The following is a 21283-nucleotide window of genomic DNA, read 5'->3' as shown; positions in this document are numbered from 1 at the left end:
GCCGAGGTTGTTTGAGACTAGAGACCATTGTTATACCAAACATATTAAGATGCTTGGATAGAGAATCTTTGAACCCCAACCTGTGTCCTAAAGTCGAATTAAATCACCGATCTACTGCTCTCTACAACCAGTAGAGCTGGTTTAGCGAGAACTAAAATTTACCCAAACAAGGTCACAAATTGCCTAATGTACAACATGGAAGGGATTTACACACAGGCAAACCCCGTAAAATTCGACCCCACCTTTTGCAAACCCCGATCACTTTCAAAGAATTTGGGCTCCCAAAGCTTAATTAACTACAACATACTCCGTTCAACTTGCAAATGCAAGTTAAGAGCTCCAAGACCGCCTAGTTGGGCTCTAGTCCCCCTTGGTCTTCCAAGTCTGCAATCCTACCGCCCACGTGACTGGGTTCACTTTTCTTGGCTTCCCCCCCCCCAATCTTCCGCCTTGAAAGCGAATATTCTGCCGGGTTGAAACCCCCCCCCTCCGTAGTACATTATATAACCTGAAACACCAAGACCTTCACTTACTCAGAGAACTCGTTGATTTCCAAGAATTTGCTCTTCAATATCTTTTTGAAATGAACGGGGGTTGACTGTACAACATACCTCGTTTGCTTTGCTGAAATGAGTCGGTGCAAAGATCTCTTGTGGCGTAGCTGAGACCGAAGAGGCTAGCTAGTCCTCCCAGGTCCCCCCTATAAGCCTTCTTATAGGCTTTTTAGTTAAAATGTCGGTCGCCACTTTCTCCGCTAGTGAGTGTTGCCACCTGCGGAGACTACCACTCGTTGAGTGTTGCGATCGGAGTGTCTGGCTTATGCACATGTTTCGTTCAAGGTGTCAGAAAAGCGGATTCAACCGGCCAAGAGTTCGCCCGCACATATAGGGGGTCAGCAACCTGCAACATAGGCACTAAAGTGAGCTTCCTAATTGCAGTTTTGGTTTCGAATATCTTGGAATTTAGTTCTTGGCCGGTATCCACATTCTCGTTGGTGGAGGATAGTTGCACCTGCTCTCTCAATGTAAACACAATGAGTTCAGTTGTTGGATCTGGGCCCCCTTAATTTGTGTTAAGATAGGTGTGTGGTTGCTTGGCAGATGCCTAGGATTCCAATGTAGCAAACAAATGGGTCTGGGAATTCATCCCCTTTAACACACAACACACCTCTCTTCCTTCTTTGTAGCCTTTCGTCTCGGCAATTTGAAATCACAAACAAGCTCGTCATGCTCTCCTCAAGTTCCCTTTCCGAGCTCACACGTGCGGGATTTCCTTATTCGGCTTACTGAGAATTCTTCAGCAGTATCCCAGTCCCATGCCTGTGGCTACCTACTGCAGAGGTTAACGGCGACCGTCGACCGATTTGAGGGCATTGCCGACTACCTGCACGTGAACCCGACATGCTGGCACGCACATCGATCGTCCTCATTGTTCCTGTTACAAGGGCAGCTATCACACGAAGGGTTGATATTCTCCCATTTGCCTGCTTTTCTACTTCCAGTTCGGAATTTGCTTTCCCGCTTCATGGACGATGTGGTCGTATGGACGACGCAGTGGCTTAATCACTGCCATGAGGATACAAGAAGATGAGATCTGCTGTTTGATTCCCAAACCGAGAACACTTGGCTCTGGCACTGGGATGGATGTTAGTTAACTAGAGCCGAATGGAAATCCAACAGCTTACATATATAGTTTCAACTTGATCATGTTTCTCTCGAAGTTACAAAGCTACTTCTTTATTTGACCGTGAATGGATAAGCAAAAAAACCCAAGAGTCGCTGAACAGGTGATGGCCGACAAGAACAGGGTCGGCGGGATGCTGCGACTCATCACGGTCAATCAAAATTTCCAGTTAGTTTTCAATCTGCGTGGATGTGTGCATCGCTGCGATTGGCTATTACCGTTGATCGCTTTCAAAACACCCTGCTCTACGACCGTTCCATGTTTGGATAAACAATGTCCCAAATTGACCGTCATTTATGAATCTATCTTGAATTGTGGCGAAAATTGTAAATTCCTGACCGTTCTAAGCAGCATCTACGGTTAAATCTTATCAACCACAGTTTTAGTTTACGCATGTGTTTTCTGGTGAGTTGAACAGTTTGAATCCTCGATACGTTCTACACAAATTCAGCCGTTTCCTAAAGGCCGAAAGGGCGGAAATGTCGTCGCTGGAGAAGCATTGCCCCCAGGCTCTGCGTGGATCAATTTCAAGCGACAGGCAAGGCAAGGCGCGTGTGTAAAAGAAAAAGTTCAATCGAGCGAGGTCTAAATCTTCATGTTCCGTAAAGGTTGTTTTGTTGATGTATGCCCGTGCGGACATCTTTCTCGAGGAATAACCTCCGACTTCGATCGCTCCCAGTAAGTGCGCACAACACCGTCAACTGTATAAAATTTTGGTCTTTTGTGTGACAACCAGTCGTTTGCCTGAGATGAATGGCTCAATAGCATAACAACTCATATAACTCAAGCACTTCGCAGAGCCGACCCAAAACAGAATAGCCCTCCGTGGAGTTGTCCATGATTTAACAAACATTGAACCATTTCACCGTTTGTCGCAACAAAAACACAGGGCCAACCTTGCGCATTCGTGCTTATAAACATAAAATTGAAGGAGTGCCAAGTGGCGGCTCACTTATTGAACTTTCTTCGGCTCCACGGGATGTTCATCTCCGCTTGTCGGCTTTGTAGCCCGAATGGCCACGTAGCGGTGGATATCGTAGTATCGATACCCCACAATCGCAGCCACAGCATTGACAAAATGTTTCTCGAGGCCGAATGCCCTGATGATGAGGTAAGGGATGTATGCAAGAATATAGAAAAGGCGCAGCATCGGTTTCACATTTTCCGAGAGATCGGTCAGCGTGATATTTGTAAAACCGACTTCCTTCAGCAGCAACAGTAGGGCATCTGCTTCAAACTCCGCGTTGGCGGGCATAGCTGCATACTTGTTGACTTGTGCGAAAAGTTTAGTTGCCTCAGGCGCGTCCGTCGGGGTCAGATGTGCATATTCATATAGAGCAAGGGAGCCTCCCGGTTTTAAGATGCGCACAAATCCCTCGACCACTGCTTTCGGGTCGGTTGCATGCACTAGTGTCTCTATGGTGTACACTCCATCTAGAGATTCGGTTGGGAATTTTTCCAGGTGATGGTAATCTCCTAGCTGGGCCGTGACCACCTTTTCGAGCCCAGCTGCAACGATATTTTTCTGAGCTCTGGCTACGTGTCGCTCGGTCACATCGATGGCCCTAACGTTCAGCTTCCGGTTAGCCATATGGATTGCGACGTGGCCGCTACCGCAACCCGCATCAAGAACAGTCGCACCGGCGGGTAAATCCAAGCTTTTGAAGAGATGGTCTTCCATCCTACGAAGCGCTGCATTGATGGGGAAAGGCCACCAGCTGCCAGGCTCGTAGTACCCAAAATGGCGAGTGCCGCCTAAAATGAGCCGGTACCCAATCCTAGATTCTAGGGAGGCATAGTAGGACTGTAGAGCCGGGTTTTGGTTGATCTTGGGCTGAGTTTCCGAGGTTGCCATGTTTTGAATTGCAGTTGACTGTAAGTAGAACGTTGAATGTCTTGAGTTGTGATTTGAGAGTAGATGGTTGATAGTGGCTCGTGGTTACCGCCTGAGTTTTTTTGACGAAAAAAAAACAGAGATAAGTACGGAGTACTGAGTACATTAGAAAAATGAAAGTCAAAATTAAAACAAAAATGAGAAACGGGGGTGGGATGGGGGATGTGATCACCAATCACATTTTCTGTGTAGGCGCCCGAGTTCAGATCAAAATGAGGGGGGCTGGCGGCAAAGAGGATACGATGACGGGAGGGCCCGATATGGGTCTCTTGGAATATCAACATACTTTGGACTCCGATCGTGCAAAATCGGATTCTAGATGTGCGAAATCATGGCGAAAGAAAAGAGATAGTAGATTTTTTAAAAGAAAAACGTGGGAAGAGAGTTATCATAGCTTCGATTTTCTCTCAGCAGGAGGCTCAGGCCACGCATCCCCGTCGATTTGACCTATCACACACGACATCTTAAAGAAGATCTGCAACGTCAGGGACCGGTTCCAGACTCGGATGATCACATAAAGGAGAACTGGGCAATGAGAAAAATGAGGGGCCAATTTGTGTGTGTATTACATGGACTCCGTCCCAGCCCCAATCACCCGCTAATTTTGGAATGACAACTGTCACTTTCGCATCTTTCTCTTTCTAGAATATACCTCCGTATGGGCTCGCTTCCTAAAGCTTCAACTCCAAAATCACTTTTTATAACATCAGGAAGATCTGTTCTCTAAAAATCCTGTTCCCTTTCCAGGTCAACCATAAAATGCTACCGGCCGAAGATGAACAGCCGTTGATCGACAACAACCCGATGTTGCAATCTTACTATCATTCCCTGGAATCAAGAATTGGATACCGCATTATCCTTGGCGGAACGCGCCATTTTGGATACTACGAACATGATACTTGGTGGCCATTCCCCCTGAGCCGCGCGCTCCGCACTATGGAGGATAAGCTAGCGGCTTCACTTGAACTTGAACGAGGCGCTTATGTTCTTGATGCTGGGTGTGGCGTCTCTCATGTTGCAATTCATTTAGCAGCCAAGCATGGGTTAAAAGTCCAAGGAATCGACATCGTCGATCATCACATTGTCAAAGCGAGGCGGAACATTGCGCGCTCTGGTCTCTCTGGGGAACAGGTCTCGGTGCGGAAAATGGATTATCACCATTTAGACAGCTTTGAGAATGGGACCTTCGACGGCGTCTACACCATGGAAACCTTTGTCCACGCCACACATCCTCAGAATGTCCTACGCAATTTCTTTCGGGTCCTACGTCCTGGTGGACGCCTTGCACTGTTCGAATATGATCACGATTCAATCGAGAATGCCGACGAAGCATCGGCTTTATCCATGAAAAAGATCAACGAAGTCGCCGCTATGCCGACTAACACCCTGTCGCAACCTGGAGTCTTTCAGCAAATGCTCGAAGATGCTGGTTTCACTGATGTCGTCGTCCGGGATTATTCTCCCCACATCAAGCCAATGACGCGATTTTTCTATCTGCTCGCTTACATTCCTTTGCTTGTTGTTTCCTTTTTTGGTTTAGAATCCTTTTTCATCAATACTGTCGCAGGAGTCGAGTCTTACCGGGGTCGCCAACACTGGCGGTATGTGGCTATTTCGGCTTCAAAGCCTAGATGCAATGATGAGACGAAGAAGGTCCTAAAGAAATGCAGATCTCGGTATGCCTTGACTACCCTAAAGGATGCGAATCTCCAACATATCGGCTCCGCGGGTGTGTCTGATTTAGTGCGCAGCAAGACTATCACCAGAATGACTCGTTGGAAGATCCGATGCCGTCATCATAAATTCCGCTATTCAAATGTGACTTAAAATTCCAGCAGCACAAGAATGGCTGATCGATTTCTTTGTTATTTTCAATTACTTATTTTAGAATAGGGTAGGGTAGTAAATAGTAATTAAGGTGTGAAGCATATAAAAAAAGTGCCGTATGTTTCACATGGGTGGCGGACTCTCGCTTGCGAGGGTTCATGTAGCACATTTTTCAACAGCCAGCAGAACTATCTAGGTGAACATAAATCCCGAGCCACGCCATAGCCATCAAACTATTATGAGCTTAGAAATCATGAAACTGCATCGCATCCAAGTCTTGTAAGTAAGGAATCCCAAAACTGCGATCCAAAAGCCCAGGGAAGAAGCCTCGCGTTGATGTAAACACCAGATGGTTGCTTCCGAAGGGAGATAAAATCTTCGATATAGATATAAAGCCGACATATGGCGTATAGCGCACACGAAATTGTGCTTCCTACTATTAGAGGAACAATTTCACTCACATGTAGCCGTGAAAAATCTCGAATGTTTTGTACCGTCTGAGAATCTTCAGTAGAAATATACCGAGGTCGAATGATGCAAGGTTTCTGATACCAGGCGGCAGATGTCGCAAACGTTAAGAATGCAAATGAAGAGGTTGTCAATTCCAACGTTGTCAACGGAAGACCTGAGCAAACTCGTTGGATGATGCATATAAAAAAAACCAAAGCGTTTGAGCAAACGTTATCACACTTCAATGGTCAGCTTATCGAGTTGTGCACGCGAGGTTCAAGATTCATCAACCTACCGAGAGAAAACATGAACAGAATTCCGTTCAGATATATGCATACTCTCCATGTCCAGCGACGCAACAAATTTGTGCTTCAATAGATAATGCAGCTGACGAGCGTCGATAGGAAATCCTTGAGGAAAATCTGGGCTTTTCAAATGTATACCTCCAGCATTGACGAAGAAAGCATGCATCTGTGTCCATTTGAAGTTGCTGTCGAACGGTGGGTCATATTCGAATTGCTGATTTGAGCACTTGTGTGAGCGGAAGATATTGATAGAAAACAGCTTAGACTCTCTCGGAGCGCTGCCACTTCACATACCTTGACACTTTCTTTTGCATGGGACCACTGGCCAAGTGCAATTCCAAGTATAAAATCGGGACCGAGGAGAGCGATACAAAACATGTTGAATCTATCGCATATGTTATGATATAATTTGTCGCTCGGTGAGCCAACGTTGGGATAGACAGATATCCAGCAACAAAGAAGTATCGTCATGCCACAAGACCAAAGAACGTCCATAGTACCTCTTTGGTCGCTCGACTGAGCCCAGCCATGTCGAAATTGACTCTCTGTCGAATTGCTCATTTGAAGTTGATCAGATGTGTCTGCGTATACTAGTACGCTGGGAAAGGGTGTTTGAGAATCTGGAGGAGCGGTTATTGCTGCTATTGTCAGGCGTTGTAGCATTCACTGGCAAAGATTAGGAATATGCAAAGTCTTAGTATAAGAAGCTTATGGTGTTATTAACGTGGTAAAGCGTCCAGAGAAGAAACGAAATCGGTTTTATCTACTCTCAACCTCGACAGTACATCATAGGTGTTTTACAAATCCTACGAAGTCAGCTGGCTGAACAGGCAAAATTTCTAAAAATGAATACCCCCAAACCCAGCGCTTAACACATGCATTAGTGGGACTTCATGCATGATTGTGTGTTTCATGGCCCTAGAACAAACACATGTGTTCGGAGTAGCGTTCTTGAATAAGAAAGATCAATACTAACAGGAGCGATATATGTTGGAGTGATTTTGACATGGAGATGTTTCAGATCCGGAATAGTTAAATAAATACACGAAGAGCTAAACCTGGGTTTTCTACGAGTAAAATCGAATTCAGCTCATCTGGTTCGATTTCTAGGTATGTACATGTGTACGGAGTGCCTGATTATAAGTCTAAATTTCTATCGACGGTTTGTTATAACTTCGAGTTCCCAGTTCCGAGTAATTAACATAGCATTGGGATTCTTTCAATGCCGACACCAATTTAGCACTTTGCATACGCCACACAGCTCTTGCACGACACGGATCCTGTACTCCTACGGAATCGAGCCCAGTGCTGTGGATTTAGTTTTACATCCATTTAGATTCACAGTGTAATAGACTCTGGAGCAAAGAGACAGACAGTAGAAAGAGGGGAGGGAAGCAAGCTAACTAACTAACTACAAATGGGATCTGTCCTTGAATGGAGCCTTATGGTTCAGGTAATTATCTTATAACATCATCGTCGTCCATTTCTGTATGCAAATTGCAGTATGTTGCATCACAGGATAGCATGGAATTAAATTCGGGCCGCGCTCAGCCAATGGAATCTGGTAGATCTAAGCGGTGCCGGGCTTTCTTTTTGCTTGTCTGACAAACGAATGAGATGAGTGGTTTAATAAATCTACAAGGGTGGAAGAGAAATTTATAACATAAACACGGCTTTCTATCCCAGTCGTGACGAGATTAAAGAGATTGATAGTATCAAGATTTTACACCTTCACTCCTACCTTGGTCCTATTCCTATGTTGTATTTTTTTTCAAGCGATTTGCAAAGATTTTTACCCCAAAATTTACACGCTGCACAGTCCCATGTTATTCTAACCCAGTAATTACAATATACTCAGCAGGCATAGTCGGGCATGCGATAGGCGGTGTGATACCTCTCCTTTCAGCCATCTCTGTACAAAAAAAAAAGAACCCCTCCTCCCTTCCTCCATGGCTACTCATTTTATTGGGCCATCGAGTCCTGTCCGAAAGACACGTGGCTTTGCATCTCATTTCCCTACGCGCGCGCCATATGTTCCGCCAATCAACAACTGATCAGCGCTCACCAGCCAAGACTTTCATCATCACACCCTAGTATTTTTCACCATTAACTGAGCCTTAGCTGAGGAAAGTGTCCGATGCGGTGGGTTGCCTACCAGAATTGTCTTTCCCCATAGCCCTTTCATGTTGATATGTCGGCCCTCTTGATCATACCAGTTACTTCCGAGTGATTAACGTGGCAGATGGTTCTTTCAACGCTAACCCGCAACGCTAACCCTAACCTGGCATTATGCATACAGCATGCGCTATAGGACACTTGTAATGCTAAGAATCTTGTATGTTGTATACCTACGGAACCGAGATTAGCGTCTTCCATATAGCTTGAAATCCTCATTACCAGCTTCGATATAGATTACCAGCTTCGATATAGAAACTATATCTTGCCGTATCACGACATAGCATAGCAATTTAGATCGCCTCTAGCTAAAGTAGTCTAAGAGAAGTGTGTTTCTTTCTGATCTAATCTAAATGTATGAAAAAAATTGCTGTCTTCACAGGGATAGGAGAGTAGCATCTAGCTTCAATTCCAGGTATGAAAGATTAGACACTTGGAAACTTTCTTCCTGGTGCTATATTTGAAGTTCCATATTCAATTGTTCCATTGTAAAAAAGGATTCCAATCCTGAACTTTAGATGCTGCATGATCTACATAGTGCCTCCTATCAATAGATGGGGACGATATCCCAAAAAAATTGGAGGCGTAGACTTGGTTTGGGATTTTGGTTGAGTTTGTGGCCTCGAAGAAATTGAAAATGTCAGTGCGCAATCCTTTAGACTCCACTGCTGATATGGAGTCTAATCCAGCTCGGAGCAAGATTCCGCCGTCTAGTGCCGAGGGGACAGCCAAGGCGCTGTTTTTGGTGACAGAGAGCAGCGATTGCCAGGTTTGCGGACCAGTTTGCTGCAGAAGCCTCAGATGGAGGTTGCCCCCGATGAAGAAATGTGCTGGGAGACGGGGAATGAAGGGATTCCGAGGCGTGCGGAAACGGTATTTTGAGGATGTCAGGAGTCTTTGCGCGGAACATGGCGTTGAGTTTAGCTTTGCCCATTATGGGTTACAGGTTTTTAGTTAATGGGCAAGTGGCAGGAGACAACAAGGCGCTTGGCGGCTCTACTGAACATTGAGAGTCCCACTTGACCACAGAGCCTACAACATACCTAGGCTAATCGTAGATCACTCTACGAAGTACGGAGGAGCAATCTCAATGTCGTTGGTACGATTAGGCTGCCAAGCCAAAATTCTAGAGCATGTTCGGTTTCCATGTATTCTGACATCGGTGGCTGGTAAAGCGCTGTTAGTAGGGAGGGATTGAACATGAGATCCGACATGACTCTCCCCCCCCCCCCTCCTCCCCATTCAGCCATTCGGGACTCGTGATGGTGATCTAGCAATTTCATCCTTGGCCCAGCCTGATTAGGAAAAAGAACGCAAAAATGGGGCTCAGTGAAGATCCCATGGATTGTCCGAATGCACACCTGGGGGGCTTGCGGTGTTCGGTTTTGGCCCGAAGGTTCGGGTGGCGATGTCTCATGACATCAGCACTCGGAGCCGGCAAGCCGGGGAAGCCTTTCTGCTAAGCCAGATTTTCATCCGAACTCGCAATAAGCTATGATAATTCCGAAATCCTGGAGATTCAGCTGGATCCCGATAGTGCACGGAAGAGCTAGTAACATGCTCCCTGAGCACCCATGTTTGTGAAGGGTTCAATCTGAGCAAGTCTAGTTCTTATAAAGTGGGAATTGCCCACAGGCGACTTTGACCTGAGGGGATTTTACTTTTTTTGCGCCCCTCAGATACGGGTTTGGCGTGAGAGAAACTTGCCATGTAGGATTAGATGACAGTGGCACCGTATTCTATGGGACCAATCCCGGACGAGGTCCGATCCGCACCATGTGTCAGGCCAGGCACGTCTCCTGGTCTAGCATGGGGCTCGGAATATTATCGGCAAGACCATGTATTGGCGTCTGTATTACGTCGCCGTCTTGCATATTGCTAACCGTGAAAGTCAAAATCTTCCACGACTCTGGTATGCCTGATCACACTGTGCCGCAGTTGAGGCGTGATGTACTTGCCCATGAAAAGGGCAGACACTGGTAGCGTACTGGATGTGTGGGCTAAATCGATGGTCAACAAATTAAGATTTTGTCTCGGTATCCTTCCGTTGCTGTCGGCTTTGATCTCCTCGGGTCGTTACTCTGCCGGGTAGTCTTCGGAGAAAAACAGTCGGCGCCAGCCAACCCGCGGTCTAACGGAGCCTTCCGGCTCGGCAGATGGGGTGTTTTTGTATGCCAGAAAGTTCTGTGCCGGTTCCTCCCATACGTTGGTCACTTGATCAACTTTCTTTGGGGGGGGGGGGGAGAGTGGGGGCGGGGGTGGGGAAAATTTCGTGTGAGTCGCTCACCTACTCGAGCTCAGGTATGCTGGGCCGTGATTTCCCGGCTTCAGGTCTGTAATCTTACATAACGTAATTCGGGGTTGCAATGTTCACCTGGGAAAGTCAGTGGAGAATGTGGACGAAAAGTGGACTGGGAAAGACAGGGGTCTACAGTTTCCGACTTTCATTCAGCTGTTCAAGAAGCCCTAACTCTAAGGCTTCTGTAGTCCCTATAATTGAAAGTGCGGTCATCCTGATACGCAGCATTCTCTGTAAATATTACTAGGTTGAAACATAACGCCACAATAACAAACACTTGGAACGCATGCGACGCCTTTCAAAAAAAAAGGAGGAAAAAAAAAAGAAAAAGAACTTAATTGGCGGGTACTCTGGGGTCTTGTGGGGTCTTGTGGGGGTCTGGGGCATGAAGGTCGGGGAATTGGGGGAGAACAATATCCCGCAGAAAAATTTTTTTTTTCTTGGGAAAACAAGCCCTTATATAGAGGGCAATAGGGTCGGTCTTGTCGACCCTTCTTTCTTTTTTTCCATTCTAATTTCAGCCTTCTTACATGAATGCTTCAACTCAAAAATGATCGACCATGTTGATAAGCCCAACGCGATGGGCAAAGAGTTCATCGATGACGAACTCACGCCCGAGGAGCGTCAGCACGAGATCGAGGTACGCGACCTGCAGAGCCAGCAGGATTTTAGCAACGAAACACTTTTCGACCGGATATTGTGCGCGCAGATACCCATTCACATGAAGAGCCCGCGCATGCTAGTCATCACATTGGGCGTGTTCGCAGCGTTTAGCGGCATGCTGAGTGGATTAGACCAGTCTGTCATCTCGGGTGCGCTGCCTGGTATCCGCAAGCACTTCATTGCGGCTGGCGAGTGGTCCGGCATGGACGACCCGAAACTGGCGACCGACGTTTCGCTAATCTCCTCCCTGATGCCACTCGGCGCAATGGCCGGTGCGCTCATCATGACCCCACTGAATTTCTATTTTGGACGCCGCAACTCTATCATCATCTCGTGTGTATGGTACACACTCGGAGGAGGAATTTGTGCGGGCTCCCGCAGTGTGGGAATGCTGTTTGCAGGCCGATTCATCCTCGGCATCGGCATCGGCATCGAAGGCGGCTGTGTCGGTATCTATATCTCGGAGTGTGTGCCGCCAGCCGTGCGCGGTAACCTGGTCTCCGTGTACCAGCTGATGATCGCATTCGGAGAGATCATCGGATACGCGGCGGGTGGTGTATTCTTCGACCTCAAGTCAGGCAGCTGGCGCTGGATGCTGGGTTCATCCCTCTTGTTTTCAACCATCCTGCTGGTCGGTATGTGCTTCCTGCCCGAATCACCGCGTTGGCTGGTATCCAAGGGCAAGTACGGGCGCGCGTGGGTGGTATGGAAGTCGCTGCGCGATATGGCGGACCCGAAAAGCTTGGACGAGTACGTCGCGATGGAACTCACGGTCAAACATGATGTCGAGCAGACCGCGGGCGAGCTATGGTACCAGAGATACCTGGAAGTATGCCGAAAGCCGCGCAACCGACGGGCACTTGTCTACGCCACAGCGATGATCTTTTTCGGACAGATGACGGGCATCAATGCCATCATGTACAACATGTCGAACTTGATGGCCAAGATGAATTTCAACGACCGTGAGGCGGTGCTGATGTCGATGGTGGGCGGTGGTGCGCTGTTCTTGGGAACGGTTCCTGCCGTGTTCACGATGGATAAGTTCGGTCGACGCGTCTGGGCCCAAAACATCCTGATGTTCATCGTGGGCCTGGTGCTGGTCGGCGTCGGTTATCTATACACAAACAGCGGTGTCGATTACTTCAATGAGCACAAAGCAACTGCCTTGGGTTTGTTTTTCTCCGGCCTGGTGCTGTACATGGCGTTCTTCGGAGCGTATTCGTGCCTCACCTGGGTCGTCCCAGCCGAGAGCTTTGATTTCAACACCCGCAGCCAGGGAATGGCGATTTGCTCTGCATTCCTGTATCTGTGGTCATTCATTGTGACATACAATTTCGAGGGGATGCAGAAGGCCATGACTTACACCGGCCTGACGATCGGTTTCTTCGGCGGACTGGCCGCCGTAGGCTTCTTTTATCAGTTGTTCTTCATGCCCGAGACGAAGGACAAGACGCTGGAGGAGATCGACGAGCTGTTTTTGATGCCGACGAGCAAGCTCGTTGCGCTGAACACGAGCAATCTGATCAAGAGCTGGCGTTGGGTGCTGGGTGGCAAGGGCAACCAGGAGCAGATCACCACCCAAAATCCTTGAGACTGGTTCTTTCCACCAGACCAACGTTCTTACCAAGAGCGATAAATCTACTCATGTTGAACGTAATGAAAGCAGACTAATTTACTGCCTGTCGTGTACTGAATCATAAATCTTGGGCCACAACTAGGGGAGAGAGCGGAAGATGAATCTTAATCAATCCAGACCAGGGGTATTTATGCCCTGGACAACCATCTCAAACGCCCAGTCTGCTGGCAAATAGCCACTTGCGGGAAGGTCCACGATCTTCCCTAGACTGGGTATACAAAAAAATGCGCCAAAATTCTTTGTAGTTAATAGTTTACTTCGTGAAAACCATCAAAATACGATTTCAAAGTGTGATGTCTCGTCAACTTGTAACATTCACTTCCTAAGATTGTCTTACGTATCATGTCAAATTGCAATTATTAGCTTGATCAATGATTGGTCCCTCTCAATCTTTCCAATTTGACGTTTAGTAGAGCCTCGGGAGCATCTAAAGGGGATTCTTTAGAATTAACGAGCGAAACATCGATTTGGTTGCTCTTCATTCTATTATTTATGAAATCACATTGTAAGTCGTACCGTTTCATTCCTTTGTTTTGCAAGTCTTGTGGTGAAACTGTCGTTCAATTAACACTGGCAGTGTATACTAGTACAAGAAATCCCACAGAGAACCTCTCTATATACCACCATGGTGAATGACCTCTCTGAACATTTGTTTCGTCGTCTTCTTCATTTAGATTGCAATCTCTACCGGGATAGATGTGCCCGCTTTGGTTATTGACACAAATAAATCCACAACTGGGGAAATTCACAGAGAATCATGCCCTGGCTAATGGACTTTCTGAGCCGGTGTCTGGTGATTGGACAGGCGAAAATTTGAATTAAGCAGAGATGAGCCGTACTGGCGACAAACACCAAAGATTGAAAAGGCCTTTCTCCAGTCCTGAAGCTCCTTCCCTTTCAATTGTCTATTTCATTAACGCAAGTGATGCTGCAGCTCATTCTACCCACTTCCAAATTATTGATCACGAGCTAGATCGTTTGAATCCAGCTGAGCTTCCCAGTTTTTTCTGGCTAAGATCAGGCGATAGGTATCCAATATCCATCAGATACCTCACACTGCGATCCAATGCAGCAATCGTTTCTTCCGGGTTGAAGTAGCGGTTTTCAGGGATACTATCTTTGTCGTACTCAAACTGCCAAGTGTTCTCCTCGAACCAACTCAAAATAGGCATGAACGGATGATCAAAATTGGCTTCTTCAACATCTTTTCTGAGCTTCTCCATCCACTCGTGATGGTTCATCTTCTTGATGGGGATCTTCGTGTGCTTGCTGAGAACATTACAGAATGTTGAAACAGTCACGCTGTCCACACAGCTCAGATTTTCCGATTGATATGTTTCTGGCTGTAGGAAAACATCAGTGATGAGACTGGACACCTGATCAACACCCGCCACAGTCAAGTACTGCAGATTTTGACTGACAGACTTCAGTCGAACCATGCTGAATGCCAACCGCCAGAGGAAATCCTCTGTATGTGCAATGCCCTCCTTTTGGGTCCCCACAATAAACCCAGGTATCACTGTGCGGGCCCTCGCGGCTTTGGATTGCGATTCATCCAAGTGGTCGTTATATTCGGCCAATAGCAACTGAGACATAAATTTCGTTTGCTCGTATCCCGATGCTTCAGAAAGTCGTTTGGCAATTTCCCTGTCGCTTTCTGGTTTCGTTGGCACATATCCACCAGAAATGTAGATCAACGGACACGGGAATTCCATCCTTGATAGCCCCGAGAGAATGTCGACAGTGCTGTGGATATTTACACGCTCGAGGTCTTCGTAGCTATCGATCCAGTTCACGCGGGCGCCGTTGTGAATGATTCCATCAATTCGTTTTGTTGAGTTTGTCGAGAACAATTGCTCCCATTGGGTATCCTGCAAGCCAAGCTTCGGTCTGCTTAGATCTCCTGTCCAGAATTCAATGCGATCTAGGTACTCGGCTTTCCACCACCGACCTAGCTCGGCATGCTGCTGCACTTTCGCTTGGGCCTGCTCTTCATCGTTGGCACGAACAAGTCCAATGACACATTCGATCTGTGGATGTTCCAAGAGCGATCTCAAAACCTGACTTCCGAGAAATCCGGTGATGGAAGTTAGGAAGACAGTTGCCTGACGACGTTTGACATCGGAGCGATACAGTTGGCCGCATATGAGTCCTTCTCTACAGCGATTATCCGAGTCAGTTCCTCGAGGAGGACCGAGCCTTGGTTTCAGCTTTGCAAGATCGTCCATCAGGTTTCTTGCATAGCTGGATTGCCTTTGAAAATCTTGGTTTGCAATCAGAAAATCTTCGATATTGCAAACGCTGAGGTTATTTCTCTGCAAGTCTTTGATGCTGATATTCGTCTTGTACTGTTTCCGCATCAAGTTCACAAACGTCACTAGTTGCATGGATGTGAAGCCAATTTTTGTCACGAAAAAATCCCTTCCTCGCAGAAACGATGCAAAGTCGCTGTCCTTGCTTTCAAACATATCTGCGATGAGGTTGCTGATTTCAATCGCCAGTTTGTTGCTTTCCGGGATTCTAGAGCAATCTTCAATTGAAGAGCCTCCTCTACGGTAGGCTTGGAGGTCTTTTTTGCCCATTTTTGATAGGCGACCACGAAGTTGTTGTCGATCAATCTTTTTGGAAAGCGTCAGTGGCATGGTTTCAATTAACAAAAACACGACTGGGATCATGTATGTGGGCAAGAAATCCTCCAACTGGTCAGCCAACTTAGCGGCCAGTTGATCTCCAGGGTGATCGGTTGTTTCGACAAATGCAACAATTTCTGCATCCTCAGAATTGATTTCAGACATAATGACAGCCGAACGGCCGGACTTGAGACATGAGTTGATCGCATTTTCAACCTCTCCCAGGTCCACTCGCAACCCTCTGATTTTGACGTATCCGGTTTGACGACCCAAAAGGATTACTTCGCCAAGCTCATTGAATTTGGCCAAATCACCAGTGCGGTATACCCGGGATCCATCCATATGGGGCATCAATGGAGCCCATTCCAGACTTGACGGGTCCAATAGTGCTTGTTTCTGGCGATCCGAATCCTTGAGATAGGCGATGGCGAGGTACGGGCTCTGAATAAGCAGTTCTCCCTCGGCGCCAAATGGCATCAATCTGTGCACATCCGACGGATCTGTGATCCAACATGCGGTATTCCCAATACCACGACCGATATTTTTGGGGTTATCGCCAGGCTTCATGCTTTTCTTCACTGTGTCCCATACACCAGCTTCGGTCGTGCCGTATAGATTATTCAGCTCGACTCGCTGTCCCCATGTCGATACAAGCTCTGCAGATGGAGGCTCGCCTCCAACACTGAGGCTGCGAAGACTGGTCAGATTCTGATGCAAATACAATGATAGTATGTATGCAGGTAAAACAGTATTCAATTGGATGGACGGGGAGAGAGAGAAGGTGAGAGTGGAAGGAAGACTATCTAGTTGGTCTATCCTACATGTGATGCCTGAGGCATCCAACATCCCCCTCATAGACCATGTTCCATCAAACTCCCCGAATTCTGATTTTCATAGTAAAATCCTGCAAATCATGCATTTCAAATATGCATTTAAATCATGCCGATCAAACCAACAAAAGTCTCAAATTGCTCCTTTGCCAATGCTTTTGTAAAACCGTCAGCTGCGTTCTTCTTCGTGTCCACTCGTCTAATGTCCACATGTCCCTGTGCGACAGCATCCTTAACAAAGAACCATCGTAGATCGAGCCATCTATTCGCGGATTTGCCACCTTTCTTAGTGAGCAGCAATTGCGAATTGATATTGTCTGTATGAATCTCAATGGGACGCTGCTCTGGCAGCATAAACGAGCGAGCAATCTTGCCTAGCCACATTGCATCCCGAGTAGGTTGATCTAGTGCACACCATTCTGCGACAGTGGTCGAATTGGCAGTGATGGTTTGCTTCTTTGTAGTCCATATGACTGGAGAGCCGGCGAAGTACCATATACTTCCTTCGGTTGACTTGCTATCCTCCCAGTCCGCATGAGATGCGTCCACATGCACATAGAATCGAAGTTCTGGCGTACGACCAAGTGTAATGCCAACGTCAGGCATATGTCTCAGGTACTTGACGACGTGTTGCATGGCGTGAAGGTCTTCAAATGTAGGGTTCGCCAAACGATGTTGCAAGCGAGTAACTGCGAAGCGAATGTCTGGCCTAGTCTTGACTGCTAGCCAGTTTAACATGCCGACAACTGATTGATATTGATCAAATGAATCGTCATCTAGCACATTGGATGCATTGGCAGGTGACTCTCTCCATGCGGCTGGCAATGGTGTATCCTTCCATCCAGAACCTGCATTTGCAGTACGTAGAACCTTCTGAATATAGGCTTCCTGAGACATAGTGATCGTGCAATTGTCATAGTCTCTGTGTAGTGCACAGTTCAGATACTGCTTTGGTTCTCCGAGGTCCTTCAAATCAGTAGGTACTCCGTTGACTAGCATTGATCCCGTATCATCGTTATCGTCATCTCCGGGTTGTGGAAAGCCAACATCACGAGATACCACTAGTTTCCTAGTAGCTGGATCCCATACTTTGTAAACATGACCACCGTCCCCCTCATAACCAACGAGCTTTCCTTTCCATGCTCTGGGTGCTGCTTTCCTAGCCTGAATCCTCTTAGGCTTCGGAATATGAACGTATGCAGTTGTTCCCCATGGTTTAAGGTGCTTCAAAGAAGGCTCTGCGTTTGGAATCTCGAGCTCTTGACGCCAATGTGTTAGCGGCGAGATCTTGGTTTTCGGATTGATCAGTCTGTTGTAGATGTAGATGGCTGTGTCTGTCGCATATGGCCACATCTCTTCCGTCATCTTTGCATCAATAATCATCGTTCTCTGGATGTCGTTGATATGTCCACCGAAGCGCTCCACAGTGCCATTTGGTTCAGCAGTGTATGGTGGTGTGATCTCGAAAGTCATACCATGCTTCTCACCCCATTTGATGAACTCTTTGAACTCTGTGCCACCATCCATTCGCCAGATGCCTGGGTATCTGCCAGTGAGCAATTTGATCTTCTCACAGAACGCAGTAAGCTTATAGTAGGCATCACTTTTGTTCTTCAACATGATTCCCTCGATCAGTCGAGATGCATCGTCGACGACTGGCAACCAGTAGTTCTCTCCATTTGGTCCGGTAGGCTTCATTGGTTGTGTATCTACGTGGAATTTCCATGCCACATCCTGCACCCTTGCCTGTGGTTGACGAGAAATTTTGAGCTTTGATTTACCTTGGAAACAGGCATCACAGTCGAAATGCTCCGTGCCGTATTGTTCATCATCACCTAGCTGTTCAGCATGTTGTAATGTGGAGGCAATTCGTGCTTTTCCAGCATGTCCGAGACGTCGGTGGATCTCGTACGCAGTCACTTTGTTCACGAATCCAATTTCTTCATCATCAGAATCGGAATCTATGTCAGATTTGACCTCATTGGGGTCATCGTCGTCTTTTGGACTGACAAGGTACGGGACACCAGTTGATGTATCTCCATACCCCACAATGTCACCCTCACCATTTGTGAGATACTTAGTACGTGTGTCATAAGAGATGTCTTGCTCTTCAAGAAGCTTTTGCATGCCTAATAGCTTGCCGTGTCCTCCTTGAGTATAGTAACCAGTTGTCATAAACGAGTGCGTCTTACCATTTCTCCCTGGCAGAGCAGTTCTCACAATGATTTGACCATGACCTAGCGTGACAACTCTATTGCCAGAGTAGTCTTTGTACGCATAGGCAGTGTCAGGATGATCCAGTTGGTATGTGTGAAAGTCTTCGATGTCATGCGTCAATGTCTTGTCAGATCCAGTGTCAAGCAACCAATCGTTCCTCCTATCAACAGAATTGGCAGCTGCAACAACCATATTGTTTTGTCCATCTTGACGTTGGGCTCTCTGGATTGCCTTTGAATAGGCCCAGAGGTTGCCGGACGGTTCCCACGAAACTGGAGGGTTCTCACTGAGATAGGCACATCTCTTCGCAGTGTGTGGTCCAAAGCCACAGAATGAGCACATGTTGTTGTCATCCTTTTGTGTGCCATTACGCATCTCATTTGCGTATTCATGAATGTCTTTGCCATCGGCAGGCTGCTTGCGAAGACCCTTCTTCTTCTTCTTTTTAGCAGTAGCTGTATCATCCTCGACGGCATTGGTATCTTTGTTGGATTGGGTGTTGTCGTCATTGTGACCGTTGTTGTTTTGACCACCTCGGCCACCTCGGTTTCCTCCACGACCACCTCTTCCATTGCCTCGGCCTCGGCCGGCATTGTTGTTGTAAGTAGCATTAGCGACACCTTCCATGTCAGCTGCTGCTTGAAGTGCTCTCCAGTACTCCTCCACCTTGTCGAGGGTGAGTTTCTTAGGCTCCAGACTTGCAACTTCCTCCCTAATGAACTGTACTTTCATGACTTCCAGTTCAATGTTTTGAAGAACTTGTGATAAGCCGTGTGATGGGTGTGGTGCTGCTTTGAATCTAGCTAGCACGTGGTACTGTCGCTGGTATTCCTCAATGTACTCGCTTGCCGAGTTGTAGTCCGATCGTTTCATCTTGTCGAACTTCCGCATCTCGATAAACGCTGTCTGCATCCGATCACTTCCTTGTGTCATTGACATGAGTTCGTCATACAGTTGATCGGCATATTTAGGCATCTTGGACAGGTTGCGTAGTTTGTTCTGTAGGGTGACGTCGATCTGGTTGTACATCCAGCTAGCAACCAAGCGAGACCAGTACTTCCATCTTCCGAATGAAGCATGCGACTTGTGAGGTCTGGGAATGTTGCTGTCTAACAACCATTCCAATGCATATGGGATCAGCTGGTAAGCCAGTGCCTGTTTCCAACCACTTGGATCAGTGTCATTGTGTTCCAGTGTCCGAACTTTCTGGATTTTGGTCATTGCAATCGCTGGAAGACCATGTCCCTGATGGGGCGGTGTGTTGTCCTCATCCTCACTATCACTGTCATCCTGTGTGAATTGGATCGGATTGGTAAAGGACGGGATCTGGGGTTCCAATGGGTTGGTGCATCAAGCGGGTGAGGGTTGGTGTCCCCCTCGTTGTCCGTCTCGGTGTCGGCCATGATTGGATGTTAAAGCTAAACGGAGCTTTTGCCGGCGGGGCTCGAAGGATTTCCTAGATGTTATTGGCTGGATCTGAATGTTGTGTCACACACAGAGGTGGGTCCACAGTGGGGTCAGATCGTCAAAAGTCTCCAGTTGAAAATGGCTTCAGAGAAAAGAGTTGCTAGTGGTCCAGCTAGCAGAAGAGGCTCATAACCTGATGCAAATACAATGATAGTATGTATGCAGGTAAAACAGTATTCAATTGGATGGACGGGGAGAGAGAGAAGGTGAGAGTGGAAGGAAGACTATCTAGTTGGTCTATCCTACATGTGATGCCTGAGGCATCCAACAGATTCTGTGGTTGGATTTGCTGTACCATTGATGGAGTGAGCCATGCGTGGGACACTCTCAAGTTTTCCATCGCCGACTCAAGATCGTTGTTTCGCTCCTCTTGTGACACCATGCATAGACATCCACCAGCAGCTAGTGGGGCAAAGATCTCCAGTATGCTGGCATCAAATGCGAAGCTCGCTGATTGCATGAACCTTGTAGAGGTGTTGATGCAAAGCGCTTTGATGCATCCGAGAAGGCTGAGGGACACTGCCCCGTGGCCATGGATAACACCCTTCGGACGACCGGTGCTACCTGACGTAAACATGAAATACACTGGATCTGAGCTTTTGTTGTTTTTTTCTTCCAGCCAATTTTGAGGGATATCGGCCTCTTCGAGCTGGCTTGCGGCGATCAAAGTTGCGTTCAGATCCCGAAACTTATGGCATAACTTGTCTTCTGTCACCACAAATTGGATATCGGCTCTCTCCACAACCTGGGAAACTCTTCCGAAAGGGTAAGATGGATCCATTGGTGCATATGCAGCTCCGGCTCGGAGAATTCCAATAATGCCAATGATTGCAAGGACTGATCTGTTCATGCAGAGTCCCACTGTATCTCCAGCCTTGATGCCCTTGCTCGTCAAGAAATGAGCTATCGCTGCTGATCTTTTGCCAAGGTCTGCATACGTGACGCTTTCTGAGCTGGATGCCAATGCAACGGCTCCAGCCCGTCGGAAATAATTTTCGTTGATGAGCATATGAAGGCACTTTCCACTCCCGTTGGCAAGAAGTTCTTTGTCACCATTGATTCTCTGTAACATTTCCACATCAAAAGAAGTCATTGTGCGGATCTCAGTGACCTTCAGGATCGGATCTTTAACCATTGTACTGTAGATCTCCTTGAGGCTCTTCAATATGGCACATGGATTGAACTCGGGTCTCTTGGACCTATTGAT

At 47.2% G+C, this 21283-nt stretch overlaps 4 protein-coding genes across 4 annotated transcripts; 2 read left to right on the top strand and 2 right to left on the bottom strand.

Moving 5' to 3' along the window:
* Positions 1 to 2635: 2635 nt before the first annotated feature.
* On the bottom strand, positions 2636 to 3538 carry Pdw03_8767 (MitM; the record flags this gene model as incomplete). The annotated part of the gene is made up of 1 exon (XM_014682485.1): positions 2636 to 3538. The coding sequence occupies one exon, from the start codon at positions 3536 to 3538 to the stop codon at positions 2636 to 2638; it is 903 nt and encodes a 300-aa protein (XP_014537971.1).
* A 798-nt stretch (positions 3539 to 4336) lies between these two features.
* On the top strand, positions 4337 to 5404 carry Pdw03_8766 (putative methyltransferase type 11 protein; the record flags this gene model as incomplete). Its single annotated transcript, XM_014682484.1, has 1 exon — positions 4337 to 5404. The coding sequence occupies one exon, from the start codon at positions 4337 to 4339 to the stop codon at positions 5402 to 5404; it is 1068 nt and encodes a 355-aa protein (XP_014537970.1).
* Positions 5405 to 11183: 5779 nt separating this feature from the next.
* Pdw03_8765 (Major facilitator superfamily domain, general substrate transporter) lies at positions 11184 to 12887 on the top strand (the record flags this gene model as incomplete). The annotated part of the gene is made up of 1 exon (XM_014682482.1): positions 11184 to 12887. One exon carries the CDS (start codon positions 11184 to 11186, stop codon positions 12885 to 12887), a length of 1704 nt encoding a protein of 567 aa, XP_014537968.1.
* A 1007-nt stretch (positions 12888 to 13894) lies between these two features.
* Pdw03_8764 (uncharacterized protein) lies at positions 13895 to 21211 on the bottom strand (the record flags this gene model as incomplete). Its single annotated transcript, XM_066102057.1, has 3 exons — positions 13895 to 16270; positions 16519 to 19935; positions 20372 to 21211. The coding sequence occupies 3 exons, from the start codon at positions 21209 to 21211 to the stop codon at positions 13895 to 13897; spliced, it is 6633 nt and encodes a 2210-aa protein (XP_065957140.1).
* Positions 21212 to 21283: the final 72 nt, after the last annotated feature.

The sequence above is a fragment of the Penicillium digitatum genome, chromosome 3, assembly GCF_016767815.1.
Source record: "Penicillium digitatum chromosome 3, complete sequence".
Lineage (NCBI taxonomy): Eukaryota > Fungi > Ascomycota > Eurotiomycetes > Eurotiales > Aspergillaceae > Penicillium > Penicillium digitatum.
Note: the sequence above shows the minus strand (reverse complement) of the source record. Positions and strands in the feature narration are given on the sequence as shown.